Source organism: Lytechinus pictus, chromosome 10, assembly GCF_037042905.1.
Source record: "Lytechinus pictus isolate F3 Inbred chromosome 10, Lp3.0, whole genome shotgun sequence".
NCBI lineage: Eukaryota > Metazoa > Echinodermata > Echinoidea > Temnopleuroida > Toxopneustidae > Lytechinus > Lytechinus pictus.
The window spans coordinates 13,814,633-13,828,991 of record NC_087254.1 but is presented as its reverse complement, the minus strand read 5'-3'; the positions used below and the strand labels follow the sequence as shown (position 1 = coordinate 13,828,991).

Below are 14,359 nucleotides of genomic sequence, written 5' to 3'. Positions count from 1 at the left end.
GACCAAGGAGTTAGAGTGATATATCTCCTTGCTTAGACACGTTGCAATCCATCGTGCCGTGTGACCCCCTGCTGTGCTGGGCTGTCGCGTTATCTTCAGACCGAGGTCAAGAAACATGTGTTTTGATAATTAAATTTCTTGCTTGAGGGAATGGAGAAGAGAATTGGTGAAAACGATTTGGGGTATAGCGATCCTAAATGGAGGTTTTTCGTCATGATTTCGAAAGTTTTCATTTTGGGTATAGCATTCGTAAAATAATCATATTTCATCCATCTCTCTTTCACTTTCTCTTTATTTTTCCTAGGTAATGAACTTTTTTTCTTTCTTTTTTTTTTGGGGGGGGGGGTAGGGTTGCAAAATTCCCGGGAATTTTCTTGATGGAAACTTTCCATGGGAATAAACGGGAATTTTGTGGGACTTTTCGGAATTTCGGCAATTTTCAGGAATTTTTAAGAAATGATGGGAATTTTCAAACAGTAACAATTTTCTGATATTTATATGCAGGAATTGAAAGGCTTATCCTGTCAGATGATGCTTGATAGTGCTTTGCTATCAAATTTCAATCGAAGTATTAGGCTAAAACAGTCAGACAAGGCATAATTTTAATGATTTCCATGTACAAGTAGATTTACTTTATTTACTTTGATTAGGAGGTATGAGTTCAAGACCATGTAAACTCCTCAAATAGACTTAAGATTTTGATATATCAACCTCTATAATCCCCTTATATATTGATATGATGAACAGTTTTAAGGCACAAATCACCCCAAGACGCTTTCTTCAAAATGGCCACCTGCGAATACTTTAAACGAAATTGTCCAGCATCGAAATTAAAGTTTCTGGAAATTATTTGAGCCCAATAAAGTCTGATTTGATTTTTGTAGATCTTATCTCGATGCCATATAAAATGAAATAAGATGGTATTTATCATTAAGCCTATTTATGTTCAGCACCCTCAAATAAGGGAAAAGGAAATAAAGTAAACATATTTTTATCAAAATTTGTCCTTGTCTGGGGCCATTTGCAACATTGATATGTATCATTATGTTCAAGCATTACCAAAACAACATTAATTTTTATCATCCTAATGAAATCATGAATGACACTTAACGTAAATTTTGTTCAAAATCAAAAGAGTAGGTCAAACCTTAGGCATATTAAGTTGATTTTATTGTATTTTCCGCCTGTCCATTATCTTGTCAGCCATATTATTTTTTGGTAAATTAAATGTTATGTTATTGCCATGACAATGCCTTCAGATGTTATTTATACATTTAACAACAAACTTGTACGTGTATGTTTGGCACCCTAAACTTAGTGGAAATGAATGAAAAATAAGATTCTACTGGGTATCTTTTTTATCAAAGATGGTATTTTCTGTCGAATAAAATGATCTGTTGCCATGGCAATGAAACACAAATTGGCAAACATTGATATCATTAAATTCAAGCATTACCAAGGCAACATCGGTTTTTATCATGCTAATGAACTCATGGAGAACATTTATAGTAATTTTTGGTTAAAACTTTGGATAAAATAATGACTGGTCAAACATTATGTAGATTATGTACATTTTTATTTTTTTCATTCCACCTGTCCAATATCATTTTAACCGTATTATGTTTTTGTTTTATGGATTATATCTTAATTGGTTGCCATGGAAATGTGTGAAAATGTTATCTATATATTAACAGCAAGCATATACATTGTATATGCTTAGCACCCTAAAATTAGGGGAATTGAAAGAAAAATGACTGGTCAAACATTATGTAGATTATGTACATTTTTATTTTTTTCATTCCACCTGTCCAATATCATTTTAACCGTATTATGTTTTTGTTTTATGGATTATATCTTAATTGGTTGCCATGGAAATGTGTGAAAATGTTATCTATATATTAACAGCAAGCATATACATTGTATATGCTTAGCACCCTAAAATTAGGGGAATTGAAAGAAAAATCAGATTTTACAATGTTTTTGTTTATCAAAGCTGCTGATAGTTTTCTGGGGGAAATGAGCTGTTGCCATGGCAACGGGACATTTGATACACTAATATTTATCATTAAATTCAAGTATTACCAAGGCTACATCAATTTATTATTCTAATGAACTCAAGCAGAATACTTAGTTATTTTTTTGTTAAAAGTTAAATGACTGGCAAAACCTTTCGCACATTGTGTTATTAGGTGGTCTGTCTATGACAGATCACCTCTTATGTTTGTCCGAATTTTCTTTCTTTATTATTTATTTATTTCTTATTTTTATTTCCTCCATTTCTTGTGGACAGCAAATCTCAGAAAGTTCATATTCAATAATCATCAAAATATCACCACATATCAACATCAATAAGACCTCAATTCTGCAAGAATCTTAATGTCATGACGTCATCATGACGTCATCTAGACGCCATTTTGTAAAATCACATTATCAATCATATCTCCATTATCAATTATCAAAAATAAATCAAATTCACATGACATAAACTTCAGATCAAGGGTCATCAGGTCATGTCATCAAAGGTCACCTGAAGGTCACGACGCGCGCGTACGCGCGCGTCAAAATTTTAAAATGCTCAAAATCACTTTTTGACCAAAACAGAGTACGTTTTAGGTCATTTTAAGCATTTCAAAAAATTGCGCGCGCAAACGTATGCGCGCGCGTTTCCGCGCGTAACGCCTCAATGCAACTCAGAAACACCGTTTTTTTTTATTTCATTGCATTGATCATATAATTTTGAGCAATTTGATACCTTGATCAACCTTCTACGACCATTAATAAGGAAATTAACACCCGTTAAAGTTTGCAGCACGTGTGCGCGCGAGCTCTCACTATAGGCCATATATGGGCAAAAACATGCCTATAGAAAATCCGCTGTAGCTCTTCAGAACGCATGGGGACCCCCAATTTTTTTTTCATATTTTGATAGAGTATGAACTAGAGATATAATTTCATGTCTCATTTGACCCTCAATTATATTATGACGTCATCAAAATGGCGTCGGAATTCAAAAAATCCATTTTGCCTATTATGACGTCATTATAATTATGCAAATCTTGCTCTAACTCCGTGAATATTGGTCAATTTTCACCCAATTTTTGATATGTTGTAGCTTAGTTCTTACTCTTTCTGAGTTATTGCCTTTATTTTTCATTTTGATAGACAAATCATCCTCAAAAATTGCAAATAATAATGGCATGTCATTTTTACTCATTTTGCGTGTAATCTCTATGGGACATGACTTTTTCTCAAAACTAGATTCTACATTCTTCTATTTCGTAAGCCATATCTCCAATTTTTGTTGCTAGTTATCCCTGAGCTTTTAGTATGTTGTAGCTGAGATTCTAAGCTTTCGGTTGCGTTTCCTTCATTTTCCGATCAGATGTCGGGATCATGCCCGTAATTCACTTGCAAGATTGGATTTGAGATTCTGGTGTTTTGCTTACGTGTTAAGTCTATGGGAAATATTCTAGCTCAATCGGTTAGGCGTCAGACTTACTTCTCATTCCATCATGCAGGCAGGGGTTCGAGTCCGCGGGTGAACATGATTTTTTTTTTTTTTTTTTTTTTTTTAGCTATCTTGTACGAAAGACCATTAGTGCCACGGAGAAAAAAAAATACTATTTCTACTAATCTGTTATAACAGATTACGGTATTTCTACTAATCTGTTATAACAGATTACGGTATTTCTACTAATCTGTTTAAACAGATTATAATCTGTAATAACAGATTACGGTATTTCTACTAATCTGTTATAACAGATTACGATATTTCTACTAATCTGTTTAAACAGATTATAATCTGTTATAACAGATTACGGTATTTCTACTAATCTGTTATAACAGATTACGGTATTTCTACTAATCTGTTATAACAGATTACGGTATTTCTACTAATCTGTTATAACAGATTACGGTATTTCTACTAATCTGTTATAACAGATTACGATATTTCTACTAATCTGTTTAAACAGATTATAATCTGTTATAACAGATTACGGTATTTCTACTAATCTGTTATAACAGATTACGGTATTTCTACTAATCTGTTATAACAGATTACGGTATTTCTACTAATCTGTTATAACAGATTACGATATTTCTACTAATCTGTTTAAACAGATTATAATCTGTTATAACAGATTACGGTATTTCTACTAATCTGTTATAACAGATTACGGTATTTCTACTAATCTGTTATAACAGATTACGGTATTTCTACTAATCTGTTATAACAGATTATAATCTGTTTAAACAGATTAGTAGAAATATCGTAATCTGTTATAACAGATTAGTAGAAATACCGTAATCTGTTATAACAGATTAGTAGAAATACCGTAATCTGTTATAACAGATTAGTAGAAATACCGTAATCTGTTATAACAGATTAGTAGAAATACCGTAATCTGTTATAACAGATTATAATCTGTTTAAACAGATTAGTAGAAATACCGTAATCTGTTATAACAGATTAGTAGAAATAGTGTTTTTTTTTCTCCGTGGCACTAATGGTCTTTCGTAATCTTGCCCACGATCAATTATAAGAATTCTAACAAATAATAGCTAAAATATTGCAAAATAAAACAGATTATAATTACTTTTTTATATCATATCTATTTATCTGTCTGTCTATCTACCTACATGACATATCTATCTCTCTGTCTAATATATATCTTTCTGTTTGAATACGTCCCTCTCTCTCTATCTATCCATATGTCTGTCTGTCTATCTACCTACATTGTATATCTATCTGTCTGTTTATCTCTCTCTCTCTCTCTCTGTCTAATATATATGTATCTATCTGTTTAGATATGTCTATCTATCTATCCATCCATCTGCCTGTCTCTATCTATCTATCTATATATCTATCTATCTATCTGTCTGTCTGTCTCTCTATCTATCTATCTATCTGTCTATCTATCTATCTATCTATCTATATGTCTGTCTCTCTATTCATCTATATGTCTGTCTCTCTATCTATCTCTGTCTCGATCTCTATCAATCTATATGTCTGTCTCTGTATCTATCTATATGTCTATCTATCTATCTATCTATCTATCTATCTATCTATCTATCTATATATCTATCTATATGTCTGTCTCTCTATCTATCTATATTTCTGTCTCTCTGTCTATCTATATGTTGGTCTATCTATATGTCTGTCTATCTATCCATGAAGCTATCACGAGAAGGAGAACCATCTTCCAATTTCTCTCTTAATCCTTTGTTATCGCTTCCTTCGGGCGAAGGAACGATATCTAACATCAATTGGCGAGCCGCCAGGCGAAAGTTAGAGCCCGCTTACATAACGCGATAGGACCACGCAGCATGAAGCTATTACGAGATAGCTCGTAATAGCTTCATGATATGTCTGTCTCTCTATCTATATATATGTCTGTCTATCTATCTGTCTATCTATCTATCTGTCTGTCTCTCTTTCTATCTATATGTTTATATATGTTTTATTAATATAACCACCAATCATCTCTCTATCTATCTATATATCTATATATCTATCAATCTATCTCTCTATCTATAAGTCTGTCTCTCTATCTATCTATATGTCTGTCTCTCTATCTATATGTCTGTCTCTCTATATCTATCTATATATGTCTATGTTTTATTAATATAACCACCTATAATTTATCTTTCCATCCATCACTCCATCCATCTAATATAATTATCTTTCTTGTATGTATCTGTTTGATTATGTAAATCTGTTTGTCTATCTATTTTTCAATCTAATATCTGTTTAAATATTTTTTTCCTGTTTATCTATCTATACGACAGACCACCTAATTCGTCCGCATGACGAATTAAAATCTAGTTTGTAATTGTATTTTCCACCTGTCCATAATCTTGTCCTCCAAATTATTATTTTTTTGTAAATAAGATATTATTTGGTTGCCATGGCAATATCTTCAGATGTTATTTATACATTTTGTATTGTATATCTATGTTTAGCACACTAAGATTTGGGGAAATGCAAGAAAAATCAGATTCTACAGTCCTTTTTTTAATCAAAAGTGGTACTAAATGATCCATTGCTATGGCAACAGGCCATTTGCAACATATTTATCGTTGAATTCAAGTATTACCAAGGCAACATCAATATGTATTATTCTAATTAGTTCATGTAGAACCCTCACTGTATTATTTCCCCTAAATCAATTGAGTAGGTCAAACCTTATGCATGTACATTAAGTTAATTTTCATTGTATTTTCACCTATCCATTACCTTGTAATCCATGTTGTTATTGTTTTTTAATTAGATGTTATCTGGTTGCCATGGTAATGGCTTAAGATTTTATGTTTACAAATTTAGTCACAAACATATCTCAATTAGTACTTTAAAATTATTGAAAATGGAAAGATGACCATACATGTACATTTATTCTACATTTTTATCAATATCTTAAACTTTCTAGAGGGAAATAAGCTGTTGCCATGGCAACGGGTCCTTAGCAACATTTTTGTTTTAGTTTAATTCAAGCATTACCAAGGCAACATATTTTTTTATCTTTATAAAAAACTCTTGTAGAACACTTTCTGTATTTTCTGTAGTTCAAATGAGGGGGTCAAAACTTAAGCATACAGATTAAGTCAATTCCAATTGTATTTTCCACCTGTCCATTGTCTTGTCAACCATGTTATTTTTGTAAATTAGATGTTATTTGGTTGCCATAGCAATGGCTTCAGATGTAAATTATACATTTAGCTACCAAAATATCTTTGTTTAGCACTGTAAAATTAGGGAAAATTTAAGATAAATCATATTCTACAACTTTTTTTTAATCAAAATTTTTAATTTTCTTGGGAAAAACAAGCCGTTGCCATGGCAACGGACCAATTGGAACTATCTTGGTGATTTTGAATATTTCTAAATTTCATATGTATTAAATTGGGAGCCTAAAATGTATCATTTTGGTCATCTATATCATGTTTATTTACCATTTACATGGGAATGTATGTCATTTTTTATAAATTAATCCGTTGCCATGGCAACGGCCGAAAATGGCATTTTAAAATTTACCTCCCATCTTTAAAATAAATCTTACGGCATATACTAATACTCGTGAAAGTTTCATGCTTTAGTCATAATTTGCACAATTGTTCGGCTTATTCGCTCTACTATTACATGAAAATGCATGGAAATATATTTACCTTTACCGTTTCCTATTCGCACGGATTGAATAGTGACAAAAAACCCTGGAGCAGTTCCAGAAGCATCGGTGGAGAACTGCACCCACATATTGGAATGGACAGTCCAATATTGACTAGGTGGGTTCGGAATGAAGGTACTCTCTTCAAATACATCCGAGATCCCAGTGTAGAGTCGAACATAGTCACGGTCTGAGTGCAGCGACACAGGTCTCAACCCAAATAGAAATCGGCGGCCACGGACACCTCTAACGTGCCAAAGAATGTTCTCAAGATTGTTATAATCATCAGGGTAATTAGGAGTGAATAACGACATGATCTCACCCCCACGCATATTGTAAGTTGAATTCGACATGAATACGTCTGTAAGTAAAATGAGAGAGGTGTCATGCATGCTTGAGTCTGAAATTTTGAGTACTATACATGTAGAATCAGTTAACAACTACTGTAACAACGACCCAAAGTAAGCCATAATTAACAAAATCGGTTCATGAACCATGAGTCTCGCCTGATTTCGCGAGCAATGAATATGCACTATGATCTTTTGAACCCTAGATGACCTTTTACCTTATCCTCAAGTGCAAAGAACACATACATGTACATGTATGTTCTTATTATTTAATTGTACCAAATAAATACAACTGATTCAGATATAAAGAAATGAGAGCAAGTTAAAAAGAAACTTGGAAAAAGGATGTACATGGCCTCACATCATTTGACCTTTTGACCCCTAGATCACCTTTGATCCGATCATACTCATGAACACAACCGAGGATCAATTGAACCAAGCATAAGCACAATTGATGCAGAAATTAAGATATGAGAGAAATTTGAACAAAAAATTGACAATTTGACCCCTAAATGACCTTTGTCCCCATCATCCTTGTGCACAGACATGTGGTATTATCCAAGGATCATATGAACCAAGTGTGAACATTATTCATGCAGAAAAAAAGAAATGAGAGCAAGTTGAACAAAACTCGACCTTTTGACCCCTAGATGACCTTTGACCCCACCATCGTCAACACGTATGTGGTATTACCCAAGGATCATTTGAATCATGTCTACTCAAAATTGATGAAGTAATAAAGTAATGGGAGCAACTTGAACAAAAGCTTCACTGAAAATAGAGGATGAAAAGAAGTTCAGTCAAATTACCTTTGCCCTTAGATGAACTGTCACCCCATCATTATCATAGGCTCACACGTGGTATTACCCAAGGATCATATGTACCAAGTATGAACACAATTGATTAAGACAATGTGTTAAAGAAAACTTCCATTATTCATTTCAGAAAAAGAGAATGACCCACCTACATGTATAATACAGTGTGGAAAATTATACTTCATATGAAATGAGGGTTGAAGTGCAGGTCAGAAGCCCAGAACCTAATTGACTCGGGGGTGGGGGATTAACTAGAGACATCATCCAGATGTCCAGATATATATATTTAATATATATATTTATATATATATATAACATATACATACATATATATATATATATATATAAATATATATTCACTTGATAAAGACGTAACATACTCGTCGAAAATTTGTGGACTTCAATAAATTTTGTTGGATTAAAGCATGAAAGTTTCAACCTTGTTTCTCTTATATGTACATGTATACATATACATACATGTACATACACGCATAGATACATACATACATACATACATACACACACACACATGCACACCCACACATACACACATATATATACAGCAGCATACTATCAATATAATAAAAAAGAGGCAACATACATGGATAGGTTTCCTGTGCGGTGCATACTGCATCCCTGTCATCACAACAGTTGCCATCTAAATGACAAAAACTGTCACAGTAGCAACCCTCTGGGTGACAAGAATACTCAGAGTTGGTACAACAGCTATTCAAGCACGAGCCATTTACCGTTGCTGGTGGCAGTGATGATGCAACTGCCGGAAATGGTGTTGAGGATGATGCTGATGATGGTGGATGTGATGGAAGTGGCAGTGGCGTGGTTCAGTGTGTGAAAGACAAAAAAGTCATATTAATTTGAAAGCAATTGTACTCATTTGTATGAATTGAAACGATACACAGTGAAATGCTACATGCCGTACATTCAAAAATTATGTAACTCAATAAGTGAAATTTCCTTTTACTCAAAAAAGGAAAACAAATCACAAACAAATTACAATAAAGGGAATAGACATTGTAATCATAAGGTATTATTGTCGAACTTCAACACATTTCTTGCTTTAAATGTAGGCATGAACCCTATAAAGCCCAGGTTATAGGGGCATGAGAGCATTTATTGGGACTGGGATCTTCTGCAGTAAATACATTCATAACGATTAAGCAGCGAAATGAATGTAATTCATGTGTAGACCAGAATATCCTAGTTTGCTTCTTCACTTCCTACAACATGCCAGCGATCCCTTTAATAATTTGGGGAAAGTAAACATTGCATTGTTGTTCTTGCACCTACTTGCAATCATCATTTGCAGACATTTCGACCTGTCCCTTCAAAATAAAGGTGCATCTCTTCTCAAGATGCATGTATAAATTCTTGTTGAACAGGACAATTTTAATGATTTATTACAACTAGGTATATCATTTGAACATATCCAGGGTGTTAAATGCATGTTTTGACTGGGAAAGACAGATGCCTAACTTATAGGTATCAAATAGGTACATGCAGTTACTACTGACTCCATTTTGGGGTGGCATATATAACTGAATTCCCCCGTTCTAGGGTACACTTTATACATAATGCAATCTATAATTGCAAAACTGACAATGAATGTAGTATAGGCCATTTAGGATGAATTTTGATATATGGTCAGACATCAATTAGTACATATGGGTAGCGCTTGAGTGAAACAAGTGCCATGCAAAGATGTCGGTTTGTCAATTCTAAATACATATACACTGAATTTGGGTTGTAAGATTTGCTTACTGCAATATTGTTCATCAGCGAGATTTCCGCAGTGGTTGAAGTTGTCACATGTATGGTTTCGAAGGATGCAGATACCATTGCCACAGTCAAATGTATCATTTCCACCGCAATCTGAGACAAACAGGCATAAACATTGATAGGACATTCTTTTACATTACACAGATGAAAGTGGCTGATTGTCTTGTAGATATCAAAGTCTTGTGCTAATTAAACGAGCTATCCAGCATGGTGGTTCATGAACCCTGTGCCTTGCCTGACTTTGCAATCAATAAAACATGAAATATGATATTTTGAACCCCATCATCGAACTGAACCAACATATGGTATCAACCAAGGATCACTTGTACAAAGTGTGAACATAATCGATGCAGACATAAAGAAATTAGAGCAAGTTGAACAAAAACATTAACATTTTTTTACAGACCAACGAGACAAAATCCTTAATACAATTTTCTTCTACTACTGTTACTACAACTACAACTCATATACCATTACTACTATTACTACTGCTACTATAGGTACATGTACTACATGCGCTGTCTTGCATTTGGCCTTTTTAAAGGTATTTGTTGAAGACACCTTCTTTAATTGTGCCATTCTTTAAAATTTCATTGACTTTCTCTGCAAAAGTAATCAATCTTTCCAAACATAATACAAGCCAAATGACAGGAAAGTGTATACTCACTTGGCAAGATAAATGTTGTGATTTCTACTTCATAACCTTGATCAGTTACTGAACCATCGGTGACGAAATGCAATGACAAATACCTTTGATATATTACAAAGGTTTGAAGATTGGAAAGGTTTCCTCTTAGGTTTGCCACCTCAACCTTTAAATCAAAACTTGAATCATCCGCGGTGTACATGGTCAGAGAATCGCAACATTCTTCAGTTTGAAAATCAGTGAAACGCAGCACCAAACCCAAATAAGGAAGCTGCAATACGAAGCGGTGAATGACGTATTCAGAATTGTTGTACCCGCTTGGATAATTTGGTGATGAATATACAATCCTACTTCCCTCATAGAGATAGCTGGTGCCAATAGGGATATCTCCTACACACGAACATCAAGCAAAATTAAAAGAAATAAAATGAAATTATCAACAGTGGTATATACATGTAGACAGCTTTCGTTACATTAACCCATTGCTGACTGGACCTGGGTGATACTTGTTCAAAGCCTATAGGAATTATAGAATTCAGTAGTCATCATATTAAATAACTTATCACATGAAAGTCTTCAAGAATAATCTGTGATCAAAATTTGGCTTCAATATAAAAGAAATCCTCAGTGAACCTAATCTGAATTCAACAAACACATTTTGGTGCATCCCACAAAATCAAGAACAAAATAAAAAAAACATTAAATGATGTGCAAATGTGGTCATGTTTATGAGATGCATATAAATATTTAGAGCTCGTGGAAGAAGTCCATTTTCTCTCAATGTAACAAGAGTAACCGTGGAATTGTACAGGGGATTTATACCAAACATCAAAATGGGATCTTCTTGGTAGCCAATTTGAAATCCCTATCAGTACTGTGATCAGAACAATACTTACACAACAGAAAATCACAAATTGCTTACTTTTTGTCCAACTTTCAAATACAATCAAATACATGCGCCATCTATTATTATTAAATAATAATCAGATAATAATTATTACATAATGTGACTTAGGCATTCTGCCGAGTGGATTTGGCACATAACAAATCCCATCTATTATTATCATCATCATTATTATTATTACACTGGATGTAAACATATCTGTATTTTGGTAACTTTTTTACTCCTGTCATTTACAAGCTTTTAGTAAAAGCTTTCTACAGGTTTTGTTTTTCCATTTATTTTTTTACTTATAATCTTAAATTGCTATGCTTATGTATTTGATTTCTTTTTCTTGTATACACATGTATATTTCATCTGTTTATATCATGGATGTACATATTTTGATGTTTTTAATGAAAAAGAAATAACAAATTGAATTGAACTTTCATACAACTTTTTTCCAATCTCTTCCTTTGATTTTTTTTCTTTCTTTATCAAACAACTTTGCACTTTTTGTCAGACTTTTCTTGAATAAATGAGATTGAGAGGAAAATTAATAATAAAGATAAAAACCTGTGAAGTTATAAAAGACAGGAAAAAATATTAAGAGACATAACAGACAGTGACTGAAAAAATATCAATGAAGAATTTACTTTTGGTTGTTGTTTCTGCAGCAGGGCCTGGCGTTGTTCTCGCAAAGGAAACTGCAAAAAAAAAGAGACGGAAGTGGGAATAAAAAGTTAAATCTGTTTATATTCCTCAGCAGAATAATGTGTTGTAAAATTGTTTGCCTTGAAACCAGGAAGGTGGCACAGTATATTGATAGGGGAAAATATGGCCTAAATTTGAGGCTCCGAAACTACTGGAAAGGAGAGAATGTGATTTGATATTGGTTGTCCTATTATCCATGTTCAATTTAGCATTTGTTCTAATTTCCTCACTCTAGCTTTGGGAATTTTTTGGCTCAAATGGTACTGTGAGCTCAGCTATTTAACTTTTAATGTAACTGAATTCCCTCGTTCTAGGGTACACTTTATACATAATGCAATCTATAATTGCAAAACTGACAATGAATGTAGTATAGGCCATTTAGGATGAATTTTGATATATGGTCAGACATCAATTAGTACATATGGGTAGCGCTTGAGTGAAACAAGTGCCATGCAAAGATGTCGGTTTGTCAATTCTAAATACATATACACTGAATTTGGGTTGTAAGATTTGCTTACTGCAATTTTGTTCATCAGCGAGATTTCCGCAGTGGTTGAAGTTGTCACATGTATGGTTTCGAAGGATGCAGATACCATTGCCACAGTCAAATGTATCATTTCCACCGCAATCTGAGACAAACAGGCATAAACATTGATAGGACATTCTTTTACATTACACAGATGAAAGTGGCTGATTGTCTTGTAGATATCAAAGTCTTGTGCTAATTAAACAAGCTATCCAGCATGGTGGTTCATGAACCCTGTGCCTTGCCTGACTTTGCAATCAATAAAACATGAAATATGATATTTTGAACCCCATCATCGAACTGGACCAACATATGGTATTAACCAAGGATCACTTGTACAAAGTGTGAACATAATCGATGCAGACATAAAGAAATAAGAGCAAGTTGAACAAAAACATTAACCTTTTTTTACAGACCAACGAGACAAAATCCTTAATACAATTTTCTTCTACTACTGTTACTACAACTACAACTCATATACCATTACTACTATTACTACTGCTACTATAGGTACATGTACTACATGTACATGCGCTGTCTTGCATTTGGCCTTTTTAAAGGTATTTGTTGAAGACACCTTCTTTAATTGTGCCATTCTTTAAAATTTCATTGACTTTCTCTGCAAAAGTAATCAATCTTTCCAAACATAATACAAGCCAAATGACAGGAAAGTGTATACTCACTTGGCAAGATAAATGTTGTGATTTCTACTTCATAACCTTGATCAGTTACTGAACCATCGGTGACGAAATGCAATGACAAATACCTTTGATATATTACAAAGGTTTGAAGATTGGAAAGGTTTCCTCTTAGGTTTGCCACCTCAACCTTTAAATCAAAACTTGAATCATCCGCGGTGTACATGGTCAGAGAATCGCAACATTCTTCAGTTTGAAAATCAGTGAAACGCAGCACCAAACCCAAATAAGGAAGCTGCAATACGAAGCGGTGAATGACGTATTCAGAATTGTTGTACCCGCTTGGATAATTTGGTGATGAATATACAACCCTACTTCCCTCATAGAGATAGCTGGTGCCAATAGGGATATCTCCTACACAGGAACATCAAGCAAAATTAAAAGAAATAAAATGAAATTATCAACAGTGGTATATACATGTAGACAGCTTTCGTTACATTAACCCATTGCTGACTGGACCTGGGTGATACTTGTTCAAAGCCTACAGGAATTATAGAATTCAGTAGTCATCATATTAAATAACTTATCACATGAAAGTCTTCAAGAATAATCTGTGATCAAAATTTGGCTTCAATATAAAAGAAATCCTCAGTGAACCTAATCTGTATTCAACAAACACATTTTGGTGCATCCCACAAAATCAAGAACAAAATAAAAAAAACATTAAATGATGTGCAAATGTGGTCATGTTTATGAGATGCATATAATTATTTAGATCTCGTGGAAGAAGTCCATTATCTCTCAAATGTGACAAGAGTAACCATGGAACTGTA

The 14,359-nt window shown here is 33.5% G+C and overlaps 1 protein-coding gene across 1 annotated transcript in view; it reads right to left on the bottom strand.

Annotated features, from left to right (window-relative positions):
* The window catches only part of LOC129270210 (uncharacterized), an 86,602-nt gene that overhangs the window by 19,283 nt on the left and 52,960 nt on the right, over nucleotides 1-14,359 (bottom strand). The window contains exons 35-38 of the mRNA XM_064106022.1: nucleotides 13,572-13,940; nucleotides 10,105-10,215; nucleotides 8,927-9,127; nucleotides 7,165-7,524 (exon numbers count right to left, since the gene is read on the bottom strand). Coding sequence (XP_063962092.1) covers nucleotides 7,165-7,524; nucleotides 8,927-9,127; nucleotides 10,105-10,215; nucleotides 13,572-13,940 — 1,041 coding nt within the window. The remainder of the gene's footprint in view (nucleotides 1-7,164; nucleotides 7,525-8,926; nucleotides 9,128-10,104; nucleotides 10,216-13,571; nucleotides 13,941-14,359) is intronic.